This window comes from Fundulus heteroclitus, chromosome 7, assembly GCF_011125445.2.
Source record: "Fundulus heteroclitus isolate FHET01 chromosome 7, MU-UCD_Fhet_4.1, whole genome shotgun sequence".
Taxonomy (NCBI): Eukaryota; Metazoa; Chordata; class Actinopteri; order Cyprinodontiformes; family Fundulidae; genus Fundulus; species Fundulus heteroclitus.
This window is the reverse complement of record NC_046367.1, coordinates 18,053,820-18,069,876: the sequence shown is the minus strand read 5'-3', so window position 1 is coordinate 18,069,876 and position 16,057 is coordinate 18,053,820. Positions and strand designations below refer to the sequence as shown.

The window sequence follows — 16,057 nt, the reverse complement described above, 5'->3', positions numbered from 1 at the left end:
ACTAAACATGAATACTCACAGAATAAACCTGCAGAAAAGCCAGCCTAATGGAATACGAGAGACAAAAAAAAAAGAGCTTATCAAAGTATAATCAAGTGCAATGCATGTGCACTGAATAAAATATGCAAGACAAATTGGCTTTGGGAAAGTCAGAGCAGGCCCGTCCTCTGAACCTTAGCAAGGCAAAAAAAAAAAAAAAGCTCATTGAGATTCCTTTCATTACGAGCGTGGCACTGCAGAGAAGCGACGAATGAGAGTGACGGACAGAAAGAGGACGAGAGTAATGATTTCAGATCACAGAGGCTGCAAAAATCATTGCGTCATGTTCTAAAATATTATTACGCTGAAATACACTGCCTTGCAAAAGTATTATCTTTAGAACGTCTGCATTTTGCATGCTGGAGGCACAAACAAAAACAGGAAAAGTGTGGCATCCATTCTATTAATTAGTAACTCTAATTTAACTGCAAGCCGAGTTATTTAAGCTTAGAGTAAATGCAGCTTTTCACAAACACAAAAGCTTGGCGAGGAAGAAAGTTATAAAGCATCACTGTTCAGTCCACCGCCCGTAAGCATTTATCAAACAAGCAGCCAAAATGGTAACTCTGGAGGAGCTGCAGAGATCCACAGCTCAGGAGGGAGAATCTGTCCACACGACAAATATTGGGCAAGCACGCCACAAATCTGACTTTCGTGGGAGAGAGGCTGGAAAACAGCAGTCATTGATAAGGCATAAGTAGTCGAATGTAGTGTTTTCCACAAACCATGGAGGGGACACAGCAAACATGTGGAGGAAGGTTTTCTGGACAGATAAGCCCGAATTTTAACCGATTGCCCTACATGTAAAACGGCTAAAAACAAATAAAACACATCAATGCTGAACACACAGGAACACTCCCACAGTACAGCACGGCGGTGGCAGGATCATGCTCTGGAGACGCTTTGGTTTAGTTGGAGCAGGGAAGCTGGTTTGTTTAAGGGGAGACAGACGGGGTTAATTAATTAATTAAGTGCAATGCTTGAGAAACCCTGTTTGAGACCGATAAAAGCTCCTGTTCCAGCTTTTTTTCCCCCACTCAATAGAGAAATTTAGATCAAAGCATTTGCAAGTGTTCCAACGGCCCAGAAAAGACCAAGTGAGTTGGATCTGTGGTCGAGACTTGAAAATTGATGGTCACAAATAAACTCAATCAAAATCTTATCGAACTTGAGCAGAAGACCGATTAAAATTTTTGCAACCGCTTCCAATTTCCATTTCCCCTCCAAATCACCACAGCAAACAGGCTTAAATTGGGGGCACCCGATTTCACCGCGTTTGCTGTTGCGATGACCCGTATAACCCAGGCATGTTCCAAATCACTACTTTGTTTTGGTCTATCACACAATTCCACCAAAACACAATGCAATTTGGGATTTTAAAGTGACAAAATGTAAAAAAAAGTTCAAGGGGCACAAACACAATTGCCCTACATGCCTTTCCAAAGCAGAATAAAATACTCCAGAGCCAACCCGAGGTGAGCATTTAGTCATTTATTTACAGAGTTACACTTTGCCTTAATTCAGTTCAGAATGATGTGAAGTCCTAACATAAAAAGTGCTGTCAAAGCAGACCTTATCTTTAAACATGTCGCGTGAGAGAATCCTTATAATCTTATTTTACTTCTCACTTACAAATACCATGTCACATACACATGAAAAGCATTCCTTTTTTGTTTGTCTTCCTAACAGACAAATTAATACCACGAGAATAGCATGAAAAAAAGAAGCATGATCCAGCAGGTTTCTCTCACCACGTTTAACAAAATCTGTCTAAATGGAGTTGAAAAGCAAGCTCCTCCTCAGCAGAGATGCATTTATGGCCAGAATATAGAGAGGAAAAGACTGATAGACGGCAGAATCCTTGAACATTTGTACAGTAAAAGTGTGTAATACAATATGATGATTAAGGTAGATAACTTCTATGAAATCTTCTCACTCGCGCCACTTAATGACAAATGGGTACAATTATGGACGCCGGTGGTCCGGCTTATTATTGCAAATGGCTTCCAGCGTTCACCATAAAGTTCATGGGTTGTTGTCACATGTAGTCTCCTCGTCGATCTGCTGGAGCACGCCTGCATCACATAGATGTTGGCTGGGCAGCTAAAAATACGAAGAAAAAGGAGGAACGTCAAGGTTTTGATTAAAGAGAAATGAAACCCTTTCCTAAGGGGGCTCAGCTGGATCCATCACTCACTTTTGAATCGCATGTAGCAGGAGTTACAGTAGAGCTGTTTGCTCCGTATTCTGACTTCGGCCCCGGCCTCGGATCCTCCAAGGTCGGACTTACAGTCGATGCACTGTGTGGGTTTAAAGCGAGAGGAGAGTTAAAAAGTCACTGGGCCGGATGGAGAAGTGCCCACGGAGGCCGTGTTGAGGGTAAACAGACCACAGGCCTCCATTAGGGGTGAGGAAGGTGACAAATGAGTGAAGGATGAATCATTGAAAGAAGAGATCAGATTTGATTTAAGGCCAAAGTTCCCGAAGAGCTGAAAGGAAAGAAAAGTTTGAGCTGCTGTGAAGAAATCAAGATATTCCCCCGAGTTAGTACGACAAGGAAACAAAGTTCGGAGTGAGCGAGTTAGTCTCTGAGGATCAGCCAAGGAGTGCGGATGACTCTCTCCGCTGTGCCGACGGGCGTCTCCGACTCTCACCTTAAAGCAGCTCAAATGAAAACAGAGCCCGAGGGACTCGATGATCATGGCCGCTCCCTTTCCCAGCGCCAGGTCGCAGAACGTGCAGGTCTTCCTGCCACTCACTGACCTGGGTTACAGAATGAACAGCTGTGATTCTGGAGCCAAGACACCCACGCAGCCATGCATGTGTGACTGCATGCATCAAAAACGGCACAAAAACATCACGCTGGTGTACGCTGAGCTGCAATCCCTGCACAATCTGTTGATTGTCTTTCTGCATGGCTGTGGATCAGCTATAGTGTTCAGACAAGAGGAGCATCTTTAAAAACTACAGAAATCAATGTACAACTGGTTTTATTCAGTCATCCTTTACAGAGCTGGTCAGATGTTAACTTTCACTTAACATTAATGTCTGATTTATGGGGGCTTTGACTGATTTATTAAAACCATTCGTTTCCTATAGTGGAATAGTGGTATAACACACAATTTGATTGGTTTTAAAAAGCAAGAGTCAGGAGCATTGCCCGATGTTTATAGTGGATTTATTTGATTCACTCATGTTTAAATACATTTAAACACCCCAACTAATATTTGGTTACAGACCCTTTATAGCAGGTACCAGGACCTAACCACTAGATGCTTTTTGTCCCCATTGACAAGCTTCTGGTATAATTCCTGCTGCATATTTGACTAATACTCAATAAAATGATTTAATATCCTGGCACGAACCTAGCTTTTAGTTATATTCTACAATTTTTTTTATAGGATGCTGGCAATTCTAGACGCTTTAACCATTACAAGAACAGATAAGTCTGTGCTAATTCTCAGTTATCCGGGTCATCGCAGCAGCAGACAGGCTTAAATCGGAGGCAACTGGATTTCCGTTCAGTTGTTCCTGAAAATGTTTCGACACCTATCCAGGAGTCGTCGTCAATTCAGAAAGATGCCAGCAGAACTGACAAAGAAAGTCCAGTTGCCTTCGATTTAAGCTAGTTTGCTGTGACATGGCTGTTGATCCTAGGTGAAGCTGAGAAGTCTGGGCGGAGGGGGGGTGCACCTCACTCTTCAGTCTTACATCCACAATGCACAATGCAGCAGTACCGCTGGCGCAGAAACAGTCCCTCAGCATCATGCAGCCACCATCACACTTGACAGTTTGCACTTGACACTTTGACTCCTGCAAATATTCTACTGGCATAAATCAAACCGTTTATACTTTACTGCAGAAGATAATTGTCTACTCCACGCGAGCACGTGGAAGGTGTTGGTTTTGGAGCAGGGGTTTCTTTCTAAGTTTCTCAACGCGGCTGTTAAGGTTGCTTCACTGCGGTTTAACCGTCTTCAGGTTTTCAACATCTTAACCTATAAACCTTTCATTTGAAGGTGACAGCTTGGGTCAAAAGGTTAAAACCTGAACACCATTAGATGTTCCAGCAAGGCGATGATCCAAAACTCAGATCAAAACTGGCTTAGAATGGATAACGAGTCCTAACATTGAGCCGTTGACTTGCCAGATTATGCTCAAAAGCTTCATCTGCGACAAAAATAGGACTAATTTAAATGAACTCTATAGAAAAATGTCTGTGTGTTATGTCATGGTGACAATGCACATTCTTGATTTCTAATGAGAAGAGTATTCTAATGTCCAGGCAGGATTATTACAGACGTTGATAGCTGCAAAGAGATTGTCGTTTCTTTGCCATTTGGTAAGGGAGGTTCATCCACAAAATCAGTGCTGGTGCATAAATACATTTCAGTCAGTATGTATGTTTCTGAGCCTGTTTGGATTAGAGGAAATCCACAAGAAGTTCAAACTTGTGTGGCAATTTCTTATTTTTGATTCAACAATTCATACCCAGTCTAAAATAATCAGAGATGATATAAGATTCACGCCCAAAATGAGTCAAAGTAAACTTCTGACCAGAACTGTACAATTGACAGGAATGAGATGTATGTGGGAGAAATATGAATGTTGTTGCAACTTGATATGAATGACCTGCAAACCTGTGAATAAAAGCAAAGTTAACAAATAACCAGAATACAATCTAGACAAGCGTAAAGAGGAGAAAGACCAAGAACGCCCTGTGCAACCACTCCTCACCTCAGAAATATAAACTATGAAACCCAGTATACCAGTAGTTAGGTAGCGGCGGCTTGCCGGGGGCCTTAAGAAACGCGGCGCTGTTAGTTTTTACCTGTTCCGCTGCTGGTAGGCCTCAGACGGGAGGTCTGGAGAGGTGGTTTGCGACGGAGCAGGAGGAGAAGGGGACGCGCGGGACCAAGGGGCCGTGTGGGTTCCTGCCCCACCTCGGAGGGAGCCCGCAGAGTAGGAGGAGGGTAGAGTCGAGGAGACGGGCCGGCGGGCCCCCGAGATCCCGGAGTACAAAGAGGAGCTGCCCGAGTAGCCAGAGTAAGGCCGAGAGTAGTTTGGAGCAAATGAGTTGCTCCTGGGAGTCCACGATGAGCGCCGGGTGTTGTAGGAAGTGTCCAAGTTGTCAAGAGATTCCCCTCTGCAAAGCCAAGCCACGCCACAACCCCCCCGTTAAGATGTTAGTGGAAAAAAAATTAAACGGTCTGGCTGCCGACTGCTTTTCAATTTCTCATCAAACGGGCCGAATCAGAGTCAGCGTGGTAGCCAGACCGTGTTTCAGTTTCAGCACCCGGGGCATTAGTAAAGGTATAGAACCACCGTCGACTAGAGAGGTGAGTGGTCTACCTGCGCATAGGCGGCACGTCGCCCTCCTTGTTGACGGCCGTGTTGGCGGAGCGCTGGCGGATCCAGCTGCTGTCCGTCAGGAGCGCCGTCTTCTTCTTCATCTCGTTCAGGATCTGCTGCCGATCCAGCTCGGCCTGCGACAGAGACTGCGGACTCTTCTTGTCAAGAGGTGCGCTTCCCGTCACTGAGGAAACATTTGTAGAAACGTGACTTTATTATCCGAAGTGCTGCAGCCGCAACCTCAGTGCGCGCTACAGGTGCTTGGCAAAGGTTTGCGTATCTCTTGAACCTTCTCATGCTTTGTCAACACAGAGCTGTCGACACAGAGTGGTGCACAACAATGAAGTGGAACGAAAAAACTGCATATCTTTATTATTATTGCAACAGGACAATCTGTAAAGTGCTGCGCTCATTTATTCAGCCCCCTCTGAGTCGAGACTTTGCAGAACTGCCTTTTGGGGAACAAATCTCTAGTCTCAAGTCTTTTGGTGCCTATTTTTCTCCACCATTGCACTGTATTCACCGTCATCCACCTCCTCGTCAACTCTGACCAGCTTCTCTGTTCCTGCTGAACAAAAGCACGCTCTCACCTCATGGTGATGCCACCATTATTGGCGTCCGAGGGATGTGCAGTGGGTGTTTCCTGACACACGCGGCGCTGTACTTATAAACCAAAAAGTTAACATTTTGACCCACCTGACCAGACTCTTCCTTAAAGGCTCGATTTGAGGAATGCAAAACCAACAGCTGTCCAATCTACAAATATCTCCACCTGAGGGGCAAATCTCTGCAGCTCCTTCTCAGATGACCATGAGCCTCTTGGCTGCTTCTCTGAATAATAGTCTATAGCTGACATATATGTCTGGATGATGTCTTGCAAAAATTAGAGTCGACCATTACCCTCTTCATTTGCAGGTGATGGGTTGAAATGTTCCCTGTGAGATGGATATTGTTTCTCAACCTAACTGCTTTAAACTTCTTTTCACTGCGCTGTTCCTTGTTTCTCTAACAAACCTCTGAGGCCTTCGTCGAACTGTTGTGTGTACTGAGATTGAATTAAAACCACGTGGACTCCATCTACTAATTCAGTATCTTCCGAAGGCAACACATTTTGAGAATTTTGTTTCTTTTTCCTTCCACTTCAATGTGTTGCACTACTTTCTCTTGACCCATTTCATATAATCACAACTAAAAACATTGAGATTTGTGGGTCCTATTGTGACAAAATGCTAAATCCTTTAAGGGGGTATGAAAATGTTTCCAAGGCGCTGCTGAATCAGACTTCAATCACATACAGGGGAAAAAAAATAACTGTGCTGATCTGAAAGTAATTTCATTGCAATCAATAAGCTTCTGTTCTGCCACAAGTGTAGCAACTGAGTGGCTTTATCATAAGCCAGCTGATTAACGTGCCATTTAGTCGCTCCGATGCAAATCAAACAGCCGTAGGTTTTGATTTAGTGAGACGGCAAATCAGCCGATCGTAATTGAAGCAGACTGGGAGGGATTAATAGAAATGCAGAGGTGGCGGCGCTTTCTGAACCGAGCCGACCTCTCGCTGCCTCTGCGTATCTCATGGCTCTGCGGTTGCTTCTCAAGTCCAGCTCTGATGCGGCCTTCTGGCCGTGGATGCGCCTGTCACGAGCAATCCTCAGCTCTTCTTCCAGCAGCCTGAGAGTCATGCCCTCTGGCTGCAAAAGAACACCTACGTACAGCAGGACAGGGCCCACACACACACAAACACACATGGCATCGGTGCTACTACACACCTACATGGATTCGGTGAGGAAACAACCTGAACGAAGAAGTAACTGACCTGTCCTCTGAGGCTTGTCATCCTCATCAAGCTGGGGGGACGACTGAGACTTAGCCCTGTCAAACAAAAGATTAATATCATAATTAGTAACGAAAACCAGTTAATCCTAAAGTAATCACATACAGCTATGGGACACATCTTTGTTTTGATAACAAGCCAGCAATTCTACTCCTTTTTTAACAATAAATCATGTTTGTTTGAGCCCCGTCTCCTTTTTTTCTAAAGGCAGACGCTTTATTGCTGTTTTCATATCTCAAACCTAAAAACCCACTTTTACATTTGGAAAGTTGAGCAGGAAAGCGGCTAACTTTAGAGAAAACAAAAGTGATTTTCCCTGTTTAGGTGCACTTCCACTTGTATTACCTGTAACGTTCTTCAATTTATGTTAATTTAATGGATTCTAAATATAAACATACACTTACAGAGAAGTTTACATACTAAATAGGGGACTAAATGTTATACTGTTTTTTTTTTTCAAGATGAACTTTTGTACCTAATTAAAGAATTAGGTACAAAAGTTTCAGTTTAGCCTCTTTTTTTTAAGCCACACGGGATCAGCTACAGTGTGCTGCTTCCAGTATAAACCTACTCCTCTGTTAATTTGTAGTATCCAGATGCACCTAAAACCAAAGTTTATTTTGTATAGATGTGTTTACGAAGAATAAAATAAAATTCACAATTAGTGCACAATAGTGCAATGTATTTTTGGTTAAATAAGAAAAAAGCTGAAATTAAATTAAATAATATTAATAAAAACTAAGTAAATAAAAATAATAATCTATAAAAATAAGACCTCCCACCCATTCTCTCTCTTACAGTCATTTGTGGTTCACAGGAGGCTTGAGTCTCCATAGCTCCTGGATCATTCCTGAACATCTTAACCAATCTTCTGACATCTCAGGGTGAAAGTTTGGGTCAGGTGGGTAAAAACCAGGGCCTGACTGGATGCTCCAATAAGATAATGATGCCAAACACACATCAACTCTGGTTTCAGAATAAAAACCAGGCTAAGCCAAGCTTATGAAATAACCCCAACCCTTTTGTGGACTATGCTTAAAAGTAGGGTCCCTAAGATGCAACATGCTCTAGGAATTATTGTATTTAAATAGAATTTGTAGTGTATGTTTAACATGGGACTGTATGCATAATTTTGGCCCAACCTCTAAAGTCCCAAATGGGACATCCATACTCATAATGAGTGTATGCAAACCTCTGACCTACCCCTACTACGTATAATAGTTGTCTAGTAGTTACTGTAAAAGTCTTTCACAGAAAGAGATTGAGCGTAAATTTTATCCCTAATCCAATTAAAGCAATCAATCAAATATTCTTACATTTTATTTTAAAACATAGTTCACTATGAATACACCAATAATCTTCCTATAGTGTTCTGGCTGTGAAATACAGAAATGGCAAAAACTATTGACTGCAGGGAGGGAGGGAGGGGGACAGAAGAATGGGTGAAAGATGGACAGATATGTGGCTGGACGAATTAAAGGATAGATAAACGGATGGATCAGTATGTTGGTCAGACATATGGACCACTAGATGGACAGATGAAAAGCTGGATAGATAGAAGGCTGTATAGATGGACGGATCAATGGGTGGAATGATGGATGGATGCATAGATGGATGGATGGATAACTAGATAACTTAGCGGATAGACAGATGGATTCAGACAATGGGACAAGGAACACGCTCTTGACATATAAACATTTTGCCATGCTTCATTTTCGTCTTCATACTTATTCAGAGCCAGAAGATGTTGAGTAAGTTCCACAGCAGTCCTTACCGCTGTTACGAATCCTGTTATATTTCATAAACTCACAGCCTAAACTGAAGCCGCTGGCAGGCCAGTATGCAGTAAATAAAGCAATGCAATAAAGTGTTATGGGCTGACAGAGGAGTTCGGCCGACCCGGGGTACGCGCTGCAGCACTGACCTGTCGGTAAAGGACAGTGGAGGCTGAGCAGCGCTGTCAAAGTCGTGGGAGACAGCAGCCCTGTGGTGGACAGCAGTGTGCAGAGGCAGGTGGGATGATGGGAGGAGCAAAGCACAGCAAATGCATTAGTTGCAGTTATGTTAATGCACAAGTAAAGCGCATTAAATGACATGAGGACGTGTGAGTTATGGTGTTAGGAAAGCACGGGAGGAGCAGCAACACCACGGTACTGACCATCTCTGCTGCTCAAAGGCTTTCTGCCTACGCTGCTGCTCCGCCGCCTCCTGCTGCCTCCTTTCCTCCTCTCTCCTCCTTTCCTCCTCTCTCCTCCGTTGCTCCTCCTCTCTCATTCTTTGCATTCTCAGCTCCTCCTCCCTTTTCTCTTCCCTTCTCTTCCTCTCCTCCTCCTCCTGCTGCATTTCTCTCCTCTTCCTCTCCTCCTGGAGCCGCAGCAGCTCCCGCTCCTCCTCCTCCCTCCTCCTCCTCTCCTCCGCCTGCCGCTGGCGCTCCTGCTCCACCTTCCTCTGCCTCTCCTCCTCTTCCCACAGAGCAGGTGTGGGCTGCTGGACAGAAGACGGGGGCGAGCGTGGGCCGACGCTGTGGTTCACCTGGAGACTCCCCGGCTGCTGGGAAGCAGGAGAACATGAGGGAGGAAGCAATTAAACAATAGGATGACCTCATATTTAACCATAAAAATAATAATAGTAACATTGAAAATGAATGAAAAGATTACCTTTTGAGTTATTTGATTGTTTAATATCATCAATAATGATGGTGATAAGGGAAAAGACGAACAGATTCATCGGAAGGAAAGTGCTTTTATGGCGAAACCATTAGACGGCTTGGCTCTCGTGCAAACATCCACATGACTAAAACCTTCTTCTCAGCCTACTTACCTTTGTTTTTTGTCCTTTTATCTGAAACAGTCCCTGCTTTTTAAAAGTCAAATATAAGATTGCGAGACCACATAATGGTTTCATAATTACAGGATTTCTGCTCACTGAAGGCTTTTGGATACATTTGGAGGAATTTCAGCTGTGACTCATGGGTAATTGCCACTCTTTTAGCACATTTCATAGAATTAAAAAAAAACTTCCATTACCTGCTGGTAGCCCACGCTTGTGGTAATGTCCTGCTGAGCCTTAAACCACTCCTCCTGCAGCTTCTCCTGGTCACGCTTGTATTTTACCTGACAGTAGAAAGAGATCTTTTGATGCACAAACACCAGTTTTTTTCCTCGTCTAAGTAGTATACAGAAACACGCGGCATCTCCCAACAACATTTTAACGTCCCTTGGCCCTCTTCCACATGTTCTGGGTGTCACTGTGTGGTTTTTACAAAACTACCGTACACACCCAACTTCTTTACCACTTCTCTGAGTTAATGTTCTCTTTGCCTGGTGCTTCAGTCTAGGTCAGGGTGTCCGAAGTGTCGCCCAGGGGTCATTTTCAGCCAAGGAATAATTCTGTGTGGCCCCCCCGACTACATTTCAAGAACGGTTCAAGTTTAGCCCTCCAGCAAACAGAGCTGACGCAGATGGACACTCGCTATAATCTATTTAGGACACATCGGCTGAAATGAAAAACGTTTGGTAAGCTATTAGAAACTACTTTTCTTTTATTTGTTGTGTTTTTGTTGCTTCCATTTTAAAATCTTAGTGATCAGAGCCAAAAGCACACTGCCTCTTTTTACTGGGAAAAAAAAGGACTTGGACTGGACCCAAGCATCAAACTTGGCTAAATACAGCAAAAGCTTCGAACAAGGTTCTCATTTGTTGCTGTGGAATAAATTAAAACCATTTTCTAGACCAACAAAACTGACCCAAATAGTAAGGAACAGGGACAAATGTCTGAGAGCCCTATTCAGACCTAAATAATTTGGTCTTTTCTACTGTTTCATTAAAATATTGTGTTCATTTGAATTTAAATATTGTTTAAATAAATACAGAGAAAGAAAAAAAAAAGAAAAGAATTCACCAAAACTTATTTTCTATTTTTAATATGAAAAAAAGTTTGAATATGGCCCCTTTTGGGGATTCTGGCCCATGGTGCAGAAAGTTTGGACAGCCCTGGTCTAGATGGACAGCCATGTCATGTTAGGTTTGTAGGTTTTTCGTATTCTTTCCATTTTTGCTTAGACTCCATCGTGCCCACTTACATGTTCAAAGCTTCTTGTTTCTAAACTAACCCTGCTTTAAACCTCTTCTCAGCTTTCTCCATGACCTCTCTCCTGTGTTCCTTGGTGTTAATCACACTGTTTGTCCTTAATTTAATAAGCCACTGAATGCATTTATACACCAGAGGTTTCTCTATTGTTATTTGTAAATAATTTTGAATTCTATTAATGATTTTCCTTCCGTTTCTCAATTATGCACAACTCTGTGCTGGTCTGTCACTAACATCACAAGGAAACACACTGAGGTTGGTGGTTGTCAGGTGACAAAATGAAAAAAAAAAAAAATCAAAATCACTCTGAGAATCTTCTTCTTAAGAACCTAATAAACCTCACAGGAATTCCTCAGGAAATAGCCACTCTGGAGAATGTTAGTAAAAATTCTTCAAGCTTCAGAAATGCTTTAAATACGATGAATTTGGGACGGATAGCTCTGAACACTCTCGTTTTCAACTCAATTTATTTATAATTAAGTCTAATATTGCCTCATGGTTCACTTTCCAACGAATGACCTCTAATACGGTGCCAAGTATGTCTTGGTTCTAATTTTTAACAAAGTAATAAAAATCAAACTATTATAAAACATAAAAATGTTGTTAAACAATTTAACCCCACTTTTCTATGTTTCACATTGATAATATGATGACAGAAAACAGAAACATTTATACCAATCGTTGAATATGACAACTTTCATCGGCTTCTTGCGTACCTGAAGGAGGCGCTCTTGCTCCTTCTGCCATTTCTCTTGTCTCTTGCGCTCTTCTTCTGGGTCCCATGACCAGCGGCTGGAGGATGTGGGAGTGATTGCTGGAACAGGGATCTGAAGAGACCAAAGGTCATCAGAAAAAAAAATTACTTTCAGTTCTCTAAATATTTGTCTGTAAAAACCTGCGGTATTTTTTAGTTTTCCCAAACCTGGAATTTAAAAAATAGAAATGTATCCCTGACAGAAACTTGATTCTTAAAAGTTGACCCTGAATCTTTGTATTGCAACCCATTCCATTCTAGTTGTTACGTTTTTTGGGGGAGAAACAACCCTACTGTTCAGATCAGCAACAGAAAAAAGTTTGAATGCCAAAAGATAACTTGATTTTCATCCAGGTAGAGAGAAAAGGTCCTTTTTTTGGGGGCAAAAATTATTTTGTTTTCTCCAGCGGCAGAAACAGATTCAATCTCAAAGTGATGCAATCAGTTGTGACGGCAATGACTGCAATCAGGAACGGCGGCGCATTAAAAAACCCGCTTTTATCTCAACCACTGAGGGGTTATAAGGACAACACTGCAATCAAAGCTGAAGTTGTTTATGCTGAGTTATAACGGTGTGCATACAGTGCCTTGCAAAAGTATTCACATCCCTCTAATCGTTCCACCTAATCTCATGTTACACTCAAAAACTTTACGTATTTTATTTGTATTTTAAGAAACAACACAAAGCAGAGCATGATGGTAAACTGGACAGGAAATGATACACAGTGTTCAAACGTGTGGTGCAAATTTGAATTCATCTTCCCCGAATAAATCCTTTTATTTACAGCTGTAAGTATGTTGGGATGTGTCTCTCCAACTATGAACATCTAAACACTGGATTTCTGCATATTCTTATTTGCAAAATAAATTTCTGTCTGGATGGATAGAGAGCTTTTATGAAAATATTTTTTTTAGGTGTTGCTACAGATTCTTAATTGGATTTAGGTCTGGGCTTTGACTAGGCCATTCTAGCATACAATATTAATATGATTTGAACACAATGCCATTGCTGCTGTGGCTCAGGCCTATTTCCAGCTGTCAATGGACGAGAGGCGGGGTGCACCCCGAACAGGCCGCCAGTCCATCACAGGGCAACACAGAGACACAAAGGATGAACAACCATGCACACACACTCACACCGAAGGGCAATCTGGAGCGACCAATTAACCCAACAGCGGTGTTTTTGGGCTGTGGGAGGAAGCTGGAGAAGCCAGAGAGAATCCATGCATGCAGAGGCAGAAGATGCTTGCTCCATGTGGCGAGTCCCCTGATCAGGATTTGATTTCTTGCTGTATGACAACAGTGCTAAGTGCTCCACTTAGCAGTTTTTTTTTTATAGTATTGAACCCTATCCATCTTCCCATAAACTTTGACCAACTTCATTGTCCCTGTTGAAGAACCACATCCCACAGAATGATGCTGCCACCACCATGTCTCATGGTGATATTAGTTTTCCACCACACATAATAAGGGTCTGATTTTATCTGCTCATCACACTTTTTAGATATTATTTGTGAAAAAGCTCAAAGCTATGTTATCTAACAGCTTCACCATTATGCTCCACCTTGTGTTGGTCCATTACTTACAAAATACAAAATACAACACGGTATGTGGTTGCAGTGTGATAAAATGTAAAGTTGAAGGGATATGAGCCCAAGGCACTGTAACTGTGAGATGTGCGGCTCTCAGACTTGATAGTGTGTCTTGGCTTCATGGACACAGGTTAACCGTGTCTGCTTTCACAGACGTCGTCATGGTAAAGAAGCAAACATAACACGGATGAAACAAGATTTCCTCTGATGCCCTGACACTACTCACATCTGGCATGGCAGCCTCTGATCCTCCTGGGGAAGAAATAACATTGAGTCAGTACCCGAGGCATGCACAGGCAACGCGACGCAGCACACGTGAACAGACAAGTTAACCCTGAGGCCTGAAAATAGGTAAACATCCAGACAAAATGGCTTATTAAAGCTCCAGTCTAATTAGAAAGTGTTGATGCATGTCTCAAAATTAACATTTAAACCAAAACATCAATTAGCCAGGCCTCAGGTAACCTTAGGTCAAATTTCTACTCATTAGGATTCTCTTCATAGCAGAGCGCAAACACATCGACATTTACACCAGACGTCATCTAATAATTCTGAGAGGCAAATCGATAAACTGATAGGAGAAACATGATCAAATGAGCTGAAACCAGCAACGTGCATGCAGCAGCAACAACAAGAGAAGCAGGAGACGGCTAGCCTGAAAGGCAGACAGACGCTTCAATACGTGCAGGTCAGGAAGGCTTTAAAGTGCACTAGGAGAGCAGAAACGTGTTAATCTCTGTAATGCCACAAATGCAACCGGATTTGAGGGGTGTGCTTTTGTGGCTGGTATGTTGGGATACTGTCACGCTTGCAAACCTTTGGGAGCAAAAATGCCCTGATTCAATATGCAGGATTCTGTCTTTTTTATTTTTCATGGCAATCAAATTGGAAAAGAATACCGCACTGATTTAGTTTAAACAGGATGTCAGCATCCCAAGTTGTACCAGGCAAAGGTGAGGAGGTCAGTGCACACAATGAACCCCGTTTACCACAGAGGAAGACCAGCGCACTGACTCTAGGCCCTGAGCCACCTGGGGGAGGGAAAGGGGCACAGCACAAGGGTTAAGCTCTGACACCAGACAAGCAAAGGGACAAAAATAAAAAGGAACCCCCGGCTGGAGCGCCCCGTTTTTATCCACTGAATAAAAAGTCTGAGACGGACAGGAAGACGTGCATCCCTGACTCGGCAATCAGAGAAATTCAGAACGGATAAAAGGCACAGAGAAATCGGCCATCAGAGCAGACAGAACACAGCGTCAGCGTTAGGAACCGCATACATCCCTGTCGGTCGTTCTTCGTTAGGTGTTTTTACCTTGTTCAAAAAACTCTGACCTCCGTTTTAAGTTTTTCAAAGATATTGGTTCTGACTCTAAGTGAGAGACGGAGAACAGGGTTAAGTGACACACAGCGGAAGAGAGAAATTAGTTCAACCTGAGGAGAATGCACTTACAGATGCAGACAGATTTGTTGGTACCCTTTCTCAAGGGTAATCTCACACTGAAAAATCCAGCCTTTGGTTTCAGCGCATTTATTCAGTAGGGGGGGGGGGGGATCACTGGTTATAAAGCAAATATAATTGAAGTATGGTGGCGGGTCTGTGATGGTGTGGGTCTATTTCTTTTTCAAAGCATGCATTACATTTTGAGCTCAAGAAATCTGATGTTCACAGCCAGAAAAATAAAAATCTATCCTTACTGGGTCTTTCAACAGGAAATGACCCCAAAGACATGGCCGAATCAAAACTGAGATGATTTAAATCTCAGTAAACAAGAGAGGTCAAAAGTCCATCTCTCATCTCCAACTTTGTGAAATCTTACAGAAAACTCGGTGCTGTTCTCCTTGCGACAGGAAGTTTTACAAATTAATTAACCAGTTATTTCTTAAAGTGGGATTTTTTGCCCCCTACTGAATGAAAAGCACCCAAATCAAAGGTTGGACTCTTCTACATTTTTCAGCATGACATTACAGTACCGCAATAAAAAAAGTGAACCCATTTAAAATGGTTTTTATGTCTCTGTACAAGGTTTACCAACACATTTCCCTGTTCTGTATGTTACCAGCACACACCCATGAATTACATTGCTGGTCAAGGTTTCTATGTTTTTAACAGATTTGCTATGGGCAGAAAAACTAAATCTCAGACATCAATTTCATAACCTTTCGAACTTTTAGCATTGGTCTATACCTTTGTTCCTCATGGTCACTGGTTCCTCTCTGGAGTCGCCATTAACTCTGTTTGAAGCCACGTCCTGCAGGAAAAGGTTTAAGGTTGCTCACTCAGTTATGAGTCACTTATGGACGGAAAATACAAGAAAAACACAAAACACACTGAACGATTTTCACCTTAACCGGTCCTGCCAGTCGACTGGCCCGGTTTGAAACTCACAAATCGTTTAG

The 16,057-nt window shown here is 42.6% G+C and overlaps 1 protein-coding gene across 20 annotated transcripts in view; it reads right to left on the bottom strand.

Moving 5' to 3' along the window:
* Positions 1-1,510: 1,510 nt before the first annotated feature.
* Positions 1,511-16,057, bottom strand: part of lmo7a (LIM domain 7a) — a 73,633-nt gene continuing 59,086 nt past the window's right edge. For 7 of the 20 annotated variants that reach the window (XM_036139072.1, XM_036139082.1, XM_036139076.1 and 4 more), the window contains 12 exons: positions 15,846-15,909; positions 14,973-15,029; positions 14,650-14,691; positions 13,887-13,912; positions 12,031-12,141; positions 10,252-10,338; positions 9,384-9,775; positions 9,150-9,209; positions 7,208-7,263; positions 5,392-5,575; positions 4,871-5,185; positions 2,237-2,802 (listed from right to left, as the gene is read on the bottom strand). In XM_036139072.1, coding sequence (XP_035994965.1) covers positions 2,367-2,802; positions 4,871-5,185; positions 5,392-5,575; positions 7,208-7,263; positions 9,150-9,209; positions 9,384-9,775; positions 10,252-10,338; positions 12,031-12,141; positions 13,887-13,912; positions 14,650-14,691; positions 14,973-15,029; positions 15,846-15,909 — 1,830 coding nt within the window. In that variant the 3' untranslated portion in view covers positions 2,237-2,366. Of the gene's footprint in view, positions 2,143-2,236; positions 2,803-4,870; positions 5,186-5,391; positions 5,576-6,505; positions 7,097-7,207; positions 7,264-9,149; positions 9,210-9,383; positions 9,776-10,251; positions 10,339-12,030; positions 12,142-13,886; positions 13,913-14,649; positions 14,692-14,972; positions 15,030-15,845; positions 15,910-16,057 lie in introns of those variants that run through there. The other 13 variants (XM_036139077.1, XM_036139081.1, XM_021317396.2 and 10 more) reach the window with 12 other exon arrangements.